This window comes from Capricornis sumatraensis, chromosome 4 (genome assembly GCF_032405125.1).
Source record: "Capricornis sumatraensis isolate serow.1 chromosome 4, serow.2, whole genome shotgun sequence".
Lineage (NCBI taxonomy): Eukaryota > Metazoa > Chordata > Mammalia > Artiodactyla > Bovidae > Capricornis > Capricornis sumatraensis.
The window spans coordinates 87,369,120-87,388,764 of record NC_091072.1 but is presented as its reverse complement, the minus strand read 5'-3'; the positions used below and the strand labels follow the sequence as shown (position 1 = coordinate 87,388,764).

Genomic DNA, 19,645 nt, shown 5'->3' with positions numbered 1-19,645 from the left:
TAGTTGAAAGAGATGTTTTTGGGGAAGTTAGTTCATATCTTCCTCTTCTATTTTTCCAGTTTCAGGATCATTCTCAAAATTCATCCATTCATTATGTAAATATATAGGCAAATTGTAAAATATTTCTCGTACTGTATCTTAGAATTCATGTTATTACTACCAGCATCGTGGTTAAAGTGGGTTACGGGGTTAGACTGGCTGGGGATCAAATTCAGGTTCTGTCCCTTAAGACTGGGTGATCTTGATCGCTTCTCGGCCTTCTGGCTAAGATTAAATGAAGACTGTGTGATCTTGGCCAGGTTACTAACTGGAATGTACATCAGTGTCCTCATCTGTAAAAATGGGGATACAACTAACACATTTACTTCATCAGCTTGTTGTGGAAATTAATTGAGACAGTCTATGTGAAACAGAATAGTGCTTAGTACATGGTAAGTGCTATGTAACTCTTAGCTGGTATTATTAATATTATTATGCCACTATGCTGCTACTGATGCCATTTCTGTTGCCAAGACAGCTGCTACAATCACCACAGCTTTCTCTGCAGTTACAACCACTGTGGTTATGGATTCTCTTGTTACTGATATTGCTAACTCACCTTTGGTAGCTAACACTCATACTGCTGCTGATAAAACTACGGTTGATGCTTGTTCTTATTCCTGATGCAACCTCTGCTGTCATAGTTACCAGCGATTACTAGAGGTCTGGTGTGTGTGAGGATGTGTATGTGTGTGCATGCAAGTCTAGAGAGATATACAAAAAGTGTTAATGGTGGTTCCCTCTGGTGGCGGAACTGACCATGAAATAACTTCTGTGCTTTTGTTTTGGCTTAAATATGCTTTCATCACTTCTGCAGTAAGAACATATTATTTGTATAGTACATAAAAAATTGAAAAAAATTAATGAGTTGGATAAACATTGATTTCTCATATCTACCAACATTTTGCACAGCCTCAAGGTCAACACTATCTTTCTGAGAAAGGAAGGGTGTCAACTGTGTACAAAAGACATCTTATATATTATCCCATTATAAAGTCAGCATGAAGAGACTGGGAGACATAATGTATTTGCCATCTAACTATGTCCTAAGATCACATAAGACATTTAGTCACTGATTTATTTTGCTTTTATCTTTATCTCATGTCAAACCTTTCCTCATTTATCTTTAAGAAGAGATAATTTTGATAAGAGGAGAGATCTTTTGTATGTTTTAGCTTAACTGCTCCCAGGAGAATGCCCTTGGGTTGGCCCATAGCTCAGTTTTGAACAATTATCCTGACATTATCCTGAAAACAATCCCCTCAAGTTATACTAAGAATAAATAAAGCACAATGGAGTAAAATTACCCACTAAATCTAGGGAAACCTTTATATTTTAGTCAGGAAATCTAAATCTTTTCAGTGTATTACATTTTTATGCTTCTGTCACTAAATATTTTCAGATTCCCCAGTTCTTGATTTGGGAACTGAATACTGGTTAAAAAAAAAAAAATGTACAACAGCCAAGTTCGGTGAGTTTATATAAACTGACAATTGTCCTTGTGGTACATACCATTTTAATAGAATAGAGAAAATTGTGGGAAAGAATGGAAAACATTCAGAACAAAGTGATTATTTTTAGAATAATAACATAGCAATACTTAATTTATTTATTGTTTTCCTTACCAACTGTCCTGAAACTTTAAGTATTAAAGGGTTAAACATCTGACTCTGAGACAGATGAGCAAATGATGACTTTATTTCTGGACTATCTGTTAAGTTCTAGGATGAATGGATTCACCATTCAGGACTCCAACAAAACTCTGGTTGAAGGCAAACTCAATGAGTTTATCTCTCTTTGCTAAGGGAGGGTCTTCTAGGACCTGTCTAAGCCTAAATAAGGAAATCATAATTAAATAGTATTGCTTCTTATATAGACTCATATCAGAGACTGATCATGAAGACAGGTGGTCTTCAACATAACTTTTAGACATTGTCCAGGGAACCCACGCTGAAGCCCAGTAAGGAATGATGCCCCCACCCTTCCTCCTCCTCTTGCTTCTCCTGCTTCCCCAACCCACTACCCCTCCTCCCTTCCCTCTCCCCTTCCTCATCCTTCTACTTCTTTTTAAAAAGGTCTACTCTATCTTTTTGCTTGTATTTTGGTCAATTGAATTCAGGAACATTTCATCAAAATTCCAATTCAATACAACAAATGTCTATTTGTTGTGTCTGTTGTGAGCAAGACACTATAACACAAAAATCAGGCTTCAAATTTGTATGTACAACAGTTGACAGCTTGGAGTCTGAAGCCAGATCACCTATATTCTTTTTATGGTTCCCACGACCAGCTTGAGCAAGTGACAAAACTTCTTGGGGCCATGTTCCTCCTGTTAAACAGCGGTAATAACTGTAGGACTGTTTTGTATTTGAGCTACACACGTAAAGCATTTGGAACAGTGCCTGGAATGTAGTAAACACTCAATATAATGTTAACTGTTATTACTGTTGTCATTGTGGGATAGCTTGCATTAAAAAAATAAGGTTCTTTCCTACTATTTCCATTTCCTCTTTTCAATTTTTTATTTTTTCAAAATTTTGGTACATATAGGGAAGATCATGGGGAAGAATTGGCAGGATGGGATTGGTTTTGGTAGAAATAATATATATATATATATTAAAATTCTTACCTAGTGTTAAAGATGCCACATGTTTATTGCTGCATATTTGATCATACAAAAGGCTTCAGATAGCAATATAATAAAGAAGAAAACTTGAAATTGTCTCATAAACTTGTAAGGGCCCCATGCTGGATGATATTGAGTTCTGGGTCCTAGTCTTAATTTTTCCTTTCTCAGAAGATTAAAATACTCAGACACTTATTGATACAAAAGTCCTTCTGGAGAGGAGTTTTTGCTGAACATTAAAAAACTGAATTACTTTTGAGAAAAGGTGATTAAAGACTTTAATTATAATGATAAGATAAAATGTCAATTTTAGAATGGGTTATAAGGATAAAAAATCAGAATATTTAACTTCTAAGCATAAATGACACATAATGTATTAAAATTAATCATAAAGAAGTACAAAAGAAAACTTCACAAAAGAACTTCTAAGAGAAATTATTACTTTTTTTTTTTTTTAACTGCAATCAGGTTTCCATGTGGCCAATGAAAAATGTATCTGAGAGTAAGCAACAGTTTTTCTAGGAGTTATTTCTGGATTTATATTCATTATAAACAGCTCCGTGTGCACACTGCATGCTCAGTCACTCAGTTGTGTCCGACTCTTTGTGACCCCATGGACTGTAGCCTGCCAGCTTCTCTGTCCATGGGATTCTCCAGGCAAGAATACTGGAGAGGGTTGCCATTGCCTTTCCCAGGGGATCTTCGGGACTGTAGCCTGCAAGGCTCCTCCATGGAATTCTCCAGGCAAGAATACTGGAGTGCCTTGCCATACCTTCCTCCAGGGGATCCTCCCGACCCATGTCTCTATGTGCTCTGCATTGAGAGGCAGATTTTTACCACTAGTGCTACCTGGCAAGCCCTTAGGGGAATATGATGTAAAATTATGTTTGGGAACCACTGTTCTGAGGTTTCTCTCAACTCTAAAATGTGGTATTTTTGCCTTTTCAAGAATGCCCCAGTTCTACTATTACCACCACCTTCTTCCAGACTATCACCATGCCTACCACACGGCTACTGCCACCAGCAGCGAGTGGAGATGAGAGAGGGGCACAGCAGAGCACGCACGTGCGTGTGTGCTTATTCGCGTCTGATTCTGCAACCACACGGACTGTAGCCCGCCAGGCTCCTCTGTCCATGGCATTTCCCAGGCAAGAATACTGGAGTGGGCGGCCATCTCCTTCTCCAGGGGATCTTCCCCAACTAGGGATGGAACCCACATCTCTTACGTCTCCCACATTGGCAGGGAGATTTTTACCATCTGCATCACCTGAGAGGGGGGAGTCAGCACTTGTTAAAATCTGATGTGCCCCAGGTACCTTGATAAGCAATACAAGCATTAATGGTGTAAGACATCATCCTTACCCTAAGAACCCTACAGCTTCGTTCACTAAATGACACAGTGTAGTATTTTGAAGGATGATAATGTGTGGGGTCATATAATCATGTGTAAGCCATGTTTTATTATTTTACTTATTATTAATATGTTTAGGCTTTTGACGTTCTAATGCCATTTGACCTTGGGCATATGCTCCCACCTCAGGGCAGGATAACCCATAACAAACGTCTTTCGGAAAGACCCTTATTGACACCATAGTCAAGATTTCATGAGCTCCCCTCCCCACCTTGATCTTACGGGCATAGCTGCAGAATATTGCTTGGGAATTTCTGTCATACACTGAGGAGTACATTTTCACTCTCTAAGTATACTGTTGTTTCAGTGCTCCCCCTACAGGTCATATACGGAAGGGTTTTTAAAACAGAAATTAGAAATCTTGGGGGCATTACTCACACATTTGCTGAGAGCATGGCTCTCAAGGATTTCACATTTGATGGAGGAACCAATTGCTCTAATCATAGCTCTGCGTGCATTCTTCCAGAATACTTACCAACCAAGCTCTTGGACTCAATCTACCCAAATCACAAAATACATAAAATCTGTCCCCATACCTTACATATGCATGAGGCTTTATCACTTGCATTCTTGAATTCTCACCCATTCATCTGGAAGGAAATTTACTTACTCTATTCTAAACTGCTCCAGTCGGAGAAGGCAACGGCACCCCACTCCAGTACTCTTGCCTGGAAAATCCCATGGACGGAGGAGCCTGGTAGGCTGCGGTCCATGGGGTCGCAAAGAGTCGGACACGACTGAGCGACTTCCCTTTCACTTTTCACTTTCATGCATTGGAGCAGGAAATGGCAACCCACTCCAGTGTTCTTGCCTGGAGAATCCCAGGGACGGGGAAGCCTGGTGGGTTGCCGTCTCTGGGGTCACACGGAGTCGGACACAACTGAAGCGACTTAGCAGTGACAGCAGCAGCAAACTGCTCCAGTACCTAAGTCCTTCTCGTGTACAAATTTTGGCTAAAATAAGAGCTTTTTCCTATTAGTTTCTGCCCATGATATATTTAACCCTCCATGAATTATGAGGATGGAGTAGGCAATAAAACACTTTTAAAGATAATACACTTTAAAGGCTGGTTCAAGAAATAAACTGTCTTCTACAAAACAGTGATGGCAAATCAACCATTATCACCATGGCTGAGATCATAAGGGTCACCTGGAACAAGAAGTTGGCTGAAAGTATCTTCCTTCTGCAAAATGCCTATGATTACTTTTAAAAAAGAAGGTTAACATTTTAAAATATGTAATAAGAAAGTAAAGACAAGGATAAGGATAGTCTTGGATGGATAAGCACCCATCCAAGCTCTACAGAATATTCAAAGATGAAGAAATCTTGCCTCTCCTGGAAAAACTTTCAATCTCGTGATCTGAGCTCTCATAGATTTCTAACCTGTTACTTCACAAATGTGGACTCATTCAACCGCATGATGTTTCTTGTTCAAGGGTTATGATGCATATTTGTGCTACAATAACAGGTTTGGGGTAGAATCTCTTTAATTTTACAAGACTCTTCATTAAACAGGAGCAGATAGGCTTAAAAAAAAAATTGAAAAAGCTCATTGGTCACCATAAGTGGTTGGAGAAAGTAAGCACTCAAGAATGAAATGGCAAGTGAGAAGCTTCCTCTGTGCTGGGGCTTTCTAGAACTAAAGGGACATTTCATAGCTGAAACATGAATAATGCTAACATTGGATCAGGTAACCAATATTTAAAGAACCCTTACTATGTGTGTGAAACTAGGAAGTAAGGAAACAGATGAATGAGCTCTTAGGAGACTCGATGTGTGCCTCTGTGTGTGTGTGTGTGTGTGGTGTGTTTAAAGATATTTTATTCCCAGAGGTCTTTATTTTTTTCTATGGAGAGAGTGAGGGAAGAAGGAAGGAAATTTAAGGAGGACGATACAGATCTATTAAAGGTGTCCTGAGGAATGAGAAAGGGAATGATTGAGAAAAAGACAGACTGGAAAAAGGATGCAGTGTTGAGTGTCTGTCAGAGACTTATGTGGCCAAGGATACATGTGTGAGGTCTATTCCTTCAGGCTATATAGCAAGTCTTTGCTGTACTTTTAATGTATTCATTCTCATAGGTCCTTTAGCACTTAATCGTTTTTACTCAAATTATTGCTTCAAGTGGGTTGAAAATTCAAATTTGTCTTTTAGAATCTGTGGGTAGACTAAAGATTCTATCAGGAGAAGAATGTTATTTTGAATATTTAGTAACAAGATGCCAACTTAGGGACCAAAATTCAACAGCAAATAAAGCGTAACAAGAGTGAAACTAATGAGTCGGGAAACCATACTCAGAGCAGGAGAATGAGGGGTTTTATGTGTCTGTTCGTGCCCCGTGATGCAGTGTGAGATCCAGGACAGACAAGAGGAGTCTCTCAGCCCCTCGTGGTGGTTCATGAGGCCAGAAATTACAGAGGACTTCTGTCTGGAGGCAATGGAGGAATGATGGGGATCATCTGTTTTTTTTTTCTTTTTGAAGTATTTCTTTCCATAGAATAAACCTAATTTTAAGAACTTGTTTCTTTTTCCACATTGTGCATGCATGCTCAGTTGTGTCCGACTCTCTGCGACCCTGTGGACTGTAGTCCACCAGGCTTCTCTGTCCATGGAATTTTCCAGGCAAGAATACTGGAGTGGGTAGTCATTCCCTTCTCCAGGAGATCTTCCCGACCCAAGGACTGAACCTGAGTCTCTTGCATCTCCTGTATTGGCAGGTGGGTTCTTTATCAGCTGAGCCACCAGGAAAGCCCTTTCCATATTGAGACTGACAAATATTTAAGGAACATGTAGTATGTACCAGGCATTGTGCTATCAACACCACCAAGTGGGGAAATCAGAATCCAGGGGAAAAAGTTGGGGGTGGGGGGTGGATGGGGAGTGAGGCAGGTAGGATGAAACAGCTGGAAAAGGGAAGAAATATTGAGGCTTGTATTCAAACCTCTGATTTAGGGGAGGGAAATGGCTCCTAACTATAAGAATTCATATATTATAAGACATAGTAGGCAATAATAATTCCATCTGACACACTGTCTTTCAAATTACCTGTGGATTTAATGAGAAATGAAAATGATTGGAAGCTAAGCATTTTTAGAAAGCATATCATATTTGAGAACATTCACACTAATTTGTTCTCAAGTTACAGCTCTTTCTCACTAGGCTGAGACCTTTTTATAAAGTATCTGCCAAAAAAGATTAGGCTTCATCTGACAGACAGGACATTAAAGTCATTATGGATTTTTTTTTTTTTTTTTTTAACAAAAACAAGAGCCAGCTTCCTTTTCCCTAGATGAGACTAATAATTGCTTCAACATACAGTTATCCACTGGAGGGCACTATTTCCCCATAGTACTATCAATACAATCAGATGGACTGGGCGGACTTCAGAACCTATCAGAAAACAGAGCCCTGCCACCCCGTTTAAATTATACCCAGATAATCCAGTAATCGTGTATGGATGTGAGAGCTGGACCATAAAGAAGGCTGAGCACCGAAGAACTGATGCTTTTGAACTACGACAATGGAGAAGACTCTTGAGAGTCCCTTGGATTACAAGGAGATCAAACCAGTCAACCCTAAATAAATCAACCCTGAATGTTCATTGAAAGGACTGATGCTGAAGCTGAATGAAGCTCCAATACCTTGGCCACCTGATGCAAAGAGCCAACTCATTGGAAAAGACCCTGACGCTGGGAAGGATTGAAGGCAAGAGGAGAAGGGGACGACAGAGGACAAAGTGGTTGGATGGCATCACTAACTCAATGGCCATTAGTTTGACCAAATTCTGGGAGATAGTACAGGACAGGGAAGCCTGGCGTGCTGCATCCATGGGGTGGCAAAGAGCTGGATATGACTGAGCGACTGAGCAGCAAATCATGATGAATTGCTAAGTGGAAATGACACTTTAATGTCTGTAATATACTTGCAGGTGAAAAACCAAACCAATCCATTGGCTGAAAAATAATTTTGCTAAAGTCATCTCCTGTGAGTGATCTGTGATTTTCCAGTGTGTTTCTAAAAGAGGTCATGTATCAAGAGCTGGGAAAATCTGATGAGAACAGGGTAGAACATCACCTTACAGGAAAACAAATATTCATACAGTCCTTTAAACGCAGAGAGTAGGACCCCGAGCTGTACCTTTATGACACATTTCAAGTAACTCCAAAAGCAAACGACTTTGCCTACAAGCTAAAATCTCCGGACACAGTAACCGAGATTCCGAGCTGGACTCTCTCAAAATAGGAAGCCTAATACTCTGGGAATTGTCTGTGCCTGCCCTGATTAAAACACTTCTCCAAAAAGGGCTATTTTACCTAATTCTGTCAACCTGTACACCAAGATCTGTAACATGGTCTGCTAACAAAGACTAGAAATCTGACTTTAGAGAAAGACAAATACCATGTTATCTCTTGTATGGGGAATCTAAAAAAATTAGACAAATGAACTTATTTACAAATCAGAAGCAGACTCACAGACTTAGAGAACAAACTTAACAGTTACCAAGGGAGAAAGGCAGGGGAAAGGGATAGATTGAGAGCTCTCTATACATAAATAGAGAAGCAGCAAAGACCTACTGTATAGGGCAGGGATCTCTGCTCAATATTCTATAATCACCTAAATGGAAAGCAATTTGAAAAGCAGTGGTGGTGGTTTAGTCACTTAGTCATGTCTGACTCTTGCGACCCCATGGATTGCAGCCTGCCAGGCTACTCCGTCCATGGAATACACCAGGAAAGAATACTGGAATGGGTTGCCATTGCCTTCTCCAGGGCATCTTCCTGACTCAAAGATGGGACCCATGTCTCCTGCATTGCAGGCAGATTCTTTACCAATTGAATCATAAAGGAAGTGCTAAAGAGGGTTAAAAAGAATAGATACATGTATATGTAACACTGAATCACTTTGCTGTACACCTGAAGCTAGCCAACATTGTTAATCAACTGTACGCCAATATAAAATAAATTTTTTGTTTAAAAGCAGTGCATTTAGAACTCTCCACAGTGAAACTCTAATTTAATCACAGAAAGAGAAACTGCTCAATATGAACCTCAAACAATTATACCACACAACCTCTTCTTGAAGGTCAGGACAAGAACTCTGTTGAAATGCTATCATTATGCTGCTTGGGGGAAGCACATAATTCTCCCTAAAAATAGGTCAGACCCTACAGAATGGCTTTAAGACTTCCCAGAAGCCTGCTGGAATTTGTAACCCATAGTGTGAGTGGACACAGAGATCACCTAGTAAAGCTGGAAGCCAGTGTCAGGATCAGGTTTCAAGTTCATAGATGTTGAAGAATGGGGTGGGATGGTGTTCTGAGAAGCCCTTTTTACTTGAATCTCAGGATGAGGCCGCCTGTGGGAAGGGTGGTCTGGTGGATGAAATGGCAGTAAGAGGACCCAATGGGACTTACTCTGTTACTCTGCCAAGGGCCATGAGTGGGGAAGAAAGGAAGGTGGAGAGGGGAAAGGAGCTGTTATAGTGATTGTCAGTAGAGCTACTTCCACGTCTGTACTCTTGGGACTTATTCACACAGGCTCAAACCTTTCAGTCTGCTTGGAGAGAAGCTAGGTCTGTGCTTGCAATAAGTGATGGCCAATTTTACCTTTTTAGGGAGTATGCTGCGACACTTAATTCCTTAAAAATATATCTTGATTTCTGTGCTACTCTTCCTGGGTTGTAGCCACTGTCATTTCTTTCATTTACCATTATTAACTTTTGCCTCATTTTCCATAAAAAATTTAAGGCAGATTTAAAAACTTTCGCCTCCATCCTTTCAATTGCAGCGTTTTTTTTTTTTTAAATAAAGAACCATATAAAGCTTTGTTCTAACCCTTCAGAACCTCATTCCGCTGTTAGAAAAATGTGATTGTGCCTGTCCTACAGATAAAGAAAAAACCTGTTTGATGTTACCCATTAATGAAGGGCTGCAGCATGTTTCCAAAGCCTCCCCAGATATGGACATCCTCATAAAAACATTTTATAAGGATATGATTATAAAATAAGAGAAGTTTAAAATGTTATCATCTGCATCATCTAGGAGGATGTAAGGACAGAGTGGATATGTGCAGATTCTGGAGCCAGACTGTTCAGATTTAACCCTTCCACTGCATCTTTATTTCTTTGTGACATTGTGCATGATATTCAATCTCTCTCTGTTAGCTTACCTGCAAGAAGGAATAAAAATAGTACCTGCCTCATGGGATGCTGCGAAGAGTGGAGGAGATAAAATCAATACATTAGCCTGGTGGTAGGCAGCATGTGGTAGGTGAGTGGTCAACATGCTACCTTTCATTATTCGATTTCTCTTCCCATGCAGGCACAGTGGCTGGTGACATGGACTTAGTTATTATTCAGGCTGTTTGAACAATAGAGACCTCCCTGCCACAACCCTTGAGAGCAGTTTTTGACTGGAGTTTTCTGAGCTGCTGCCTCACGTCTCCCTTTCAGACTGCTTTCTTTACGATATTTGTGTTTGCCACCACTGTGGTCCTTCATGTTGGATTACCACCAGGCTTCTGGAGTGGGAGCAACCAGATGCAAGGAAAACCTGCGGCAGACAGTGAGTTTCTAGACTGGCCATGAAATCGTTATCTGCCTTGAATATTTTGAAACTTAATCTCATAAAACCGAATTCTAGAGGAATTCCCTGGCGGTCCAGTGATAGGCTGCCAAGGCACAGCCAATATATACATACACAATAAAGCTGAATTCTACTAGATTTAGAAGCCAAAAAGCGTTCCGAAAGCCAAGCACGAAATTTGTTAAGAGGAATAACAGCATGACACTCCATAAACATACTGATTTATAATATATTTTTCCTCTTATTCTGCATAAAAGATAGGAATGTGCCACACCCCCTAAACTTCTCCACCACCCCCCTCCCCCACCACCACACACACACACGCACAATATAGGATCAGTTAGAAGATCATTCTCTGGAGCCAGACTGCATGGATTCGAATTCTGTTTGTCATTTTCTCATCCCCAGAAATTTACTATTCCACTATTTTGGCAATAATGTAAACTCTGTTTCCTGACTGTAAGGAGGGGATAATAAGTCCCTTGTGAGGATTCAATGAGAAAGTGCATATAAAGGGTCACTACATCTCACTGAGTTAATTTCATTGATGTTACTTGGAGTTCAGTAGGATTGATCTCTAAATGGTTGTTTGTTACGGAATTGTCCTCATATTGTCAGGCTGAGCCAATGAATTGTGGCTGATAGACCGTGTTCCATGGTACCGGGTCCTAAATTCCACTAGAACAAATAGTGTTTATTTGAAGGAGGCTTTATGGTATGTGCACAACAGCCTGGAAAGATCAAGGAAACCTGGAATATAAACTTGGCTCTGTCATAACTGGTGTCATCGCCTTTGGTGAGTGGAGTAACGCTCTTGGTTCCCCACCCAGATCACCTTTACTAGACTTCTTCTCCCCAGCTGCTGGGAGTATTGACCGAGGATGACACACAGCTGCCTCTTCTCTGGAGACTCGCCCCCGGCTGATGGGAGTGGCCTAGTCCAGCAGTACCCAGGAGTAATGCCTCCACCATCCTCAGGTGGCCTGAAGTCAATGGCTGACTGACATGGGGTACAGATGCCCTCAAGGTGGAACATCTCACGTTCCAGCTCTCCCTGTGTGATAAGGCTGAGGCCAGACGTCAGTGGAAAGCATCTCTTTGCTTTCCCTGCTTTCCTTTAGGCTTCTCCCAGAAGCTCTCTCTAAATCACTTGGGACAAGAATCCTTGTCAGGCTGCTTTTAGGGCATAGCTAAGTCACTTCAGTCATGTCTGACTCTTTGTGACCCTATGGACCGTAAAGCCTTCTAGGATCCTCCATCCATGGGGATTCTCCAGGCAAGAATATTGGAGTGAGTTGCCGTGCCCTCCTCCGGGGGATCTTCCCAACCAAGGGATTGAACTCGCGTTCCTTGGTCTCCTGCACTGGGTAAGCGGGTTCTTTACCACTAGCGCCGCCTGGGAAGGAACCTCATCTAACACCTAAGAAACGACCAAGAAAGGAGATTCTGGCTCTCAGTTTCACCAAACAGAAAATGAGGGAGTTCAACCCCTCTTTCACTCATGGGTCCATTTGGTGAATACAGATTTTAATTTCTAGAGTATTTTTTATGCTTTGTACCCTGATGCTCAGTTGTATACATTCTACACTTTTTCCTTTACTTTATATCTCCAAAGGGAGATCAGTCGAGGAACAATCAAGTATGTGTCGCCTAAGTTAAGGGCTTCCCTGGTAGCTCAGCTAGTAAAAAAAATCCTCTGGCAATGCAGAAGACCCAGGTTTGACTCCTGCGTCGGGAAGATCTGCTGGAGAAGGGATAGGCCACCCACTCCAGTATTCCTGGGCTTCCCTTGTGATTCAGCTGGTAAAGAATCTGCCTGCAATGCCGGAGACCTGGGTTCAATCCCTGGGTTGGGAAGAAGCCCTGAAGGGGGGCATGGCAATCCACTCCAGTATTCTTGGCCTGGAGAAACCCCATGGACAGAGGAAACTGTCCTTATGGACTGGTTACAAGTTACAGTCCTTATGGACTGGCCACAAAGAGTCGGCTGAGCAACTAAACACTGCCCAGCATTCCTAAGTTAAAATTTTTGAGCACTGAAATGTCTCTCTGTAGGGGAGGGCAGGGGGTGGATGTCAAGACATTTCCCTTGCTTCAAGGAAATGACAGTAAACAAAGGCTTTGAGTTTAGGTGCAGAATACTCAGCATTCTCTTGATGCCTGCGTTTCCATTGCTTCCTCCACTGCAGACATCTTTCCAGCTCTGAAAGACATCTCCCAGGCTCAGCCAGGTTGCAACCCCTAACAAAACCTTTAAACTCACATACCTGGGTGCTTTTTCATCATTTGCACAGTATTTATGGACACCAGAACAAACCATGCTGTGGTACAGTGTAAGAAAAGTTAGAGAATGAATGTCATTGGGTATCAGTGACCCTAGGGGGTCTAGGGAGACTTTGATTATCATAGGAAGAAAACCTCCATTAACGCCATACGCCTACTGGCCCATTCACTCATTTCTGAGGCAAATTTAAGTCAGGAGTGAGAGTGCCTTGTTATAATGAGTCCATCCTTCCTTTCTGGACAGTTTTCTAATTGCCTTTGCTCGCTTTTTATTTCTAATAGAAAATCAGATGAGAAAAATGAGGAAATAATGTGAATCTACCTGTTGATTTTCTTCCCATAAAATTGGTTCCATTAGTCACACAATAGCCTAAAGGAGAAATCTGCAGAAAGTTCTATTTACAAGTTCTCTGTCTTCGTACAGAAGAAAGTGTACCATTCTAAGAGCTGCGTGTGATCTCTTGTTTACTGGGCATTTGGAAGCTGGCAAAAACCAGCTATAAAATACAGTTTCCTTGAGAGGGACAAGAGAAGAATTTGAAGAGGACAGGAAAGGGACAAAGGATGAAGGAACAGGAGCTAACCGTGGCCTCCTGCTGAGCCAGCCTGTGGTGTTGGTTGTCTGGCTCAACTGTCACAAGACCTTTGCACAGCATGTGCTATTCTCATTACTGGTGAACAAGCAAGTTATACACGTAGAAGGTGTGGAGCAAGCACCTGAATGTAGCTCTCAAATTCATGGACTCACGTGGGAAATGAATTTCTTTGTTAGATGAGAATTGATTCAATTTAATATTAATTATTAAATAGTATTAAGTAACCAAATTTATAAACAGGATGAGAAAACCTCTAAGTCAAGCAACAGTTAAAAATATTTATGATGTTGAATAGCAGGTTGAACTGTATCAATTCAGTTTAAAGGAAGTTTCAACATTCTTAAGTTCAAAAATATAACTGACTTGCTGCTGCTACTGCTGCTAAGTTGCTTCAGTCGTGTCCAACTCTGTGTGACCCCATAGACGGTGGCCCACCAGGATCCCCCGTCCCTGGGATTCTCCAGGCAAGAACACTGGAGTGGGTGGCCATTTCCTTCTCCAGTGCATGAAAGTGAAAAGTGAAAGGGAAGTCGCTCAGTCGTGTCCAACTCTAGCGACCCCATGGACCGCAGCCTACCAGGCTCCTCTGTCCATGGGATTTTCCAGGCAAGAGTACTGGAGTGGGGTGCCATCGCCTTCTCCGATAACTGACTTAGTACAGGCTTATGGAATGAGATCAGAGAATAAAAAATGAAAACAGTACTAGATTTAATTTTTCTTCTTAAAAGAATAATATCATTTTGTATTGATTGGGTTTTTTAATTTTTATTCAAAAACTTTTTAAAAATTAAAAAAATAAATTGTCTGCACTACATTGCACATGGGATCTCAGTTCCCCAACCAGGTATTGAACCCATGCTCCCTGCGGTGGAAGCAGTTTAACTGCTGGACCACCAGGGAAGGTCCCTATATTGATTGTTAATTTTATGGTTTCCTTTGAAAAAAGGTGGAACAGATACCATCACACCTATTTTGTAGATAGGGAAAACTGTACCAAAAGGACTTAATTAACCTTTCGAGTCACTTATTTAGTAAATGTCAAGTAGTATTAACACAGAGACCCAGCTCAGTAGTTTATCATAGACTGTTTTTATGGAATTTTTAAAATAAATATTTGAGCTCCTCATATGTAAAGGAGCATTCAGTTCAGTTCAGTCGCTCAGTTATGTCCAACTCTTTGTGACCCCATGAATTGCAGCACGCCAGGCCTCCCTGTCCATCACCAACTCCCGGAGTTCACTCAAACTCATGTCCATCAAGTCAGTGATGCCATCCAGCCATCTCATCCTCTGTCATCCCCTTTTCCTCCTGCCCCCAATCCCTCCTAGCATCACAGTCTTTTCCAATGAGTCAACTCTTCTCGTGATGTGGCCAAAGTATTGGAGTTTCAGCTTTAGCACCATTCCTTCCAATGAACACCCAGGACTGATCTCCTTTAGGATGGACTGGTTGGATCTCCTTGCAGTTCAATTAATTAACTCCATAATAGTTTTCAAGTGTTTACAATATATCGTGCTTACAGGAACCATGGAACACACAGGAATATGAAACACACAGAAATATCTTGAGCCTGAGCCTGTACCTATCGTTATGACTCTCACAAGCAGGTGAGGGGACAGGACAATCTATCAAAACCCCATTTCAGTCCTTTTCTAAATGATTCTTTAATTAAAATCACTGCTAGAAGTGTGGTACATGTTGAGAATGCAGAGGTGTTAAAAAACACTGTGGGCTTCAGTAGGGGTCACGGCCAAAGGTAGAAGGTAAGTTTTGTGTTGGGACCTGGAGACTAGACATAGCTGTAAGGAGGATGAGGAGGAACCAGGTGAACAAAGGTGCACACAGACAGGGACATGGCCCACTGAGAACAGACTACAGGGTTTATTTGGGGGCATTGTGGTAAATAGAACATTCCGAGCCAGATAGTACAGAACTTTTAAGGCTCATCAAGGTGGTCTGTGCCTTATCCTGCAGGCAAAAGGGAGATATTGAGGATTCATACACACCAACGTAACATAATGCAAGTATTGTTATAGCAAGATAAATCTGAAGAGTGTATAGTATGAACTGAGGGAGGGAAGAGAATTATCTCAGACAAAAATGATGAAATAAAGTCATATATGTGAAATATATAATCCCATTAGCCTTAATGCCATTTTTATAATCATAGGATGGAATAATGCAAATATAAAGTAATGAGAGCTAGGTCCAGGGTGATGGCTACAAAGAGAGGAATTGAAAATGAGGAAATCCAAGTAGTAAGAATCAATATGGCCTGGTGACTAGTTGGAAATAGAGGAAAACAAGGGGACTGCTCTGTCCCTCCCCTTATAATTCTTTAATCTGCATAATTTTCAGGGTATACCCTTTGTACTCAGTCAAGCATATTCAATTAGTCTCTATATTTCCCTTTATTTTTAATTTAAAATTATATTCTATTATCAATTATGTCAGAGGAATAGATTCTCCCCCTCAGGGATGAGAGATTTATATGGTATGACCCAAAAGATTTCTGGGGACAAATGACTCATAATGCAGCTTTTATGATCTCATAGTGATTTTAATGAAGCCAGACTTTCATGCAATAAACAGAGGATTATTATTTCACTTTGGGATCAGGAGATGGAAGGCTATAAAACACAAGGCTATTTTAAAGGCACCATTAGAACATATAAACATAAATTATGCTTTAAGGCTTAAAATTCTCAGGAAAGTTTCTACTATATGGAACACTGTATATCTCTCATCTTTTACCACTCTTAAAACCCTCATCACTATGACATCTTGGCAAGGGACGTATGGTAGAAAAACAGGATGAGAATAGAGACGATGGAATAAAGAAGGTGTTTCCCTACAAGAACTGGCTGTTAACCTGAGAATTATTCAATATAACATTCATACATTCATTACAGCATTTATTGACAGGAGCTCTTGCTTTTTAGGAATTATGTTCTATATGGAAGGGACAAATAAATCATATATGTGCCCTAAAGAAGCTTAGAGTTTATGGGGTAAGACAGATGATTAAATGAAAACATTTACCTAAGAAGTTTATAAATACTATATGCACTTAAGATTACGGCACTAGGATAGAGGGGCATGGGGGAGAGGGGACTGAATCCAGGTTGGAAGGTGGGTGAGAGGAAGAAGCAGAAGGAGGTAATGACTTTCAAGAGAAAGCGATGCTTGAATTGCCTTCTCCATATTCCTTGCCTATTCCTTACCTCCACTCCTCACCCCAGGACCACTTGTCTCTTTTCTGGGTAGTCCAACCATATACAGGTAATCCAAGACCATTTTCCTCTTCTTCTCTTACTGCCTTTTACATGGTTGATTCCTAAAGATGTATCTTCAGCTCAATCTACCTCTCTGATGAAACTCTGACGTTATGGGGAGAAAGTTCATCAGTGCCTAAAAGTAGCCACTCAAGAACTGGAAAACTAATGTCTTGGAAGCCAAAGGAAGAGAGAGTTTCAAACAGGAAGTGGGCGTTAATGTTGGATGTAAAAAGAAACAAAACATGTGCTTTGACTTTGGTGGTTAGACCACTGACATACTTGGCAAAAAGATGTGAGAGAAACAGTGAGGATGGAGGCTTACAGAAGATCATAGAGGCACCAAATAAACTGCCTATTTAAGACACTTCTCAGAAAGGAAGAAGAGATAAAAATCAGAGGAGGGACTGGATGAAGGGAGTTTCTTTGATACAAAAGGGAACCATTTTCATGCTAAGGGTATTGCATCAGCAAAAAGGTTGCAGTTGAACATAGACGAAGAAATTTGATAGAGTAAGTGATCAGGGTGGGGAGGGAGGAGCTGGAGCCCTTGTGGGGAGAAGAGTTTTTTCCTGCTCAAGGCAGGAAGTGGAAGGCAATGGATGGGGATGCAGGAAAGTCTGTAGACCAGGAGGCAGGGAATCCACTTAACACTGATCACACACTTAGTATCCAGAGTCCCCCACGTAGACCACAAAAAGGAGCAAGACACCATCCCTGTGCAATCCTTTCTTAAACATTCACTTCATTCAAATGAATTAATGGATACTTAACCTTCTGCCCCTTGAAATTCAAACATGCCCAGCAGTAGCCTACAAAGGGCAGGATACTGGAAATAGATTCTCCCCAGAGGACTAAACTGCTGACCTTGCTCAGAACTGGTGGTGCATGATGCTAATAAAAATTAATCTGATTTTCAGTCAGTTTTATTATCAACTTTAAATCATCTTTGTGACCCCTTTATCACTTTCATCTGACCAGATCTTTTCTGCCACCCTGAGCTTGCTATACCACTGCTGCTCAGACAACTTCTTCAAGGTTTCTCTTTGAAGCAAACATAAAGGCATGAAACTAATTTAGGTAACAAGCATAGAAAAGCCTGAAGGAAGTGAAGAAGTCAAGTTTAGTGCCTTCATATTGCAGAAGAAGAAAGCAAGACCCAGATAGGTAAAATGATTCATCTGAAATCACTCAATCCAGAAATGGCAGAGCTGGGTCTGGAGTCATTCTTCCCGTTGGCCTTAGGGAGAAAGTTCATCTTGTCTGCCCTTTAAGACTGCAACCCAGACAGCAATTTGGTGGCATCTAAGTAAGAGAATGGTCCATGTAGACCCAAGTAGATTCATAAGGAAACCAAGTCTTCTGGGGGTGGAGGTAGGAAGAATGACTTAATTGTTCTCCATTTCCCTTCCATGATGGAGTCACAGTACTCTTTAATAGAACTCTGGCAATCACTGCAACAAACTCCTTTCTTTTCACTTCATTTATTGTTCTTTGATAATACTTTCAAAGAAATTTGAATTACCCACTTGGTCTTTTGCAGTTCTTAAAGCTCCAAACTATATTTTCTGAAATATGGGGTATATGTGTGTGCATGTGATAAAAAATACAATCAAAATTTACATACATGATCTAAAAACCTAAGGCAACAATCAGGACAGTGATAGAAAATGGAGACGCAGGGAAACAAGCGGAGGACGAAACTGGGAGAATGAACCTTGAGAAGCTCTCAGTTCCCCACCACCCTAATGTGCAGTGTTGGATATAATAGCAATCATATTTCAAACGTAAGCACAAAGCTTCTTATTTTAAGACATACCATGGGAAAGCTTTACTTAATATTTTGAGGAAGCAAAGAATTAGCCCCTCATTTAAATATTTTGCATCTTCTAGTTTTCCTATTTAAATTTGCTTTCAGTGGGAACGTACCAGTACAAGTATATCACAAAGGCAGGTAAACAACAAAAATAACGTCATGAAGCTTGAGATATTTACTGTTTGTTTGGCTCAAGGGAAGCAGAGATAAAACTTTATAAAAATTTATTTGTAGTATAGACTCTTTCTACCTTCCTATAAGAATGTGGTCTTTGGTGGGAAATACTCTATTATATCTATTAAATATTCTTATTCCCATACCTTCTATCTACCAGAGTTTTGATGACAATTAAACATGATAGTGTTATGTGTGAACAGTGGCCTTTAAAAGCACTCAATAAATTATTATAGAAGCTGTCCTGTAGTTGAAGAAGACTCGACTTGGGTCTACACCAGACCCAAGTCTTATCAAAATCAGATGTGACTAAAAGATTATTGATAACACAGCTAGACTCTTTTAGGGGACAAGAAAAACCACTTCCTCCTAGTGTTCATTTGGTGGTGAACGATTCTACCCAGTATGCCAATCATCTCTAGTTCTATCCTTCTCAGTTAGGAATACTCAAAAAAAAAAAAAAAAAAAAAAAGCAGCCTGTCAGGGGAATCTAGAAAAAGTTCTTACCTCTCCTGAAGTCCTATGGGCTTCATTTTGAAAGGAGAAGGGCAGACAGAGGTGGTAGCTTTGATCTCAGGAGTGTATCGGCCTTGAGGGTCCACAACCACACTCAGTACCTTTGGCGCCTGTTCAGGCTGGACCATGCTGTTGGCTGTCTTGTCCTCAGAATGCGAAGGCTGTAACACAATGGGTGATAGGTGGATCTCCTGATTCTTCTCTTTATCTTGTCTCAGGGAAAGCTGAAATTTTTCTTTTAATCTGTAAAGAATCTATGGAAGGAGATACAAAGAATTTCCATCAGTTTTTCAACAACAGAATATGATCTCCATCCCAACTTAGAAGA

General features: G+C 40.7%; 1 protein-coding gene across 1 annotated transcript in view; it reads right to left on the bottom strand.

Annotated features, from left to right (window-relative positions):
* PTPRR (protein tyrosine phosphatase receptor type R) overlaps positions 1-19,645 on the bottom strand; it is a 275,935-nt gene that overhangs the window by 86,720 nt on the left and 169,570 nt on the right. Inside the window, exon 6 of the mRNA XM_068970652.1 lies at positions 19,309-19,571. Within this exon, the coding sequence (XP_068826753.1) occupies positions 19,309-19,571 (263 nt within the window). The remainder of the gene's footprint in view (positions 1-19,308; positions 19,572-19,645) is intronic.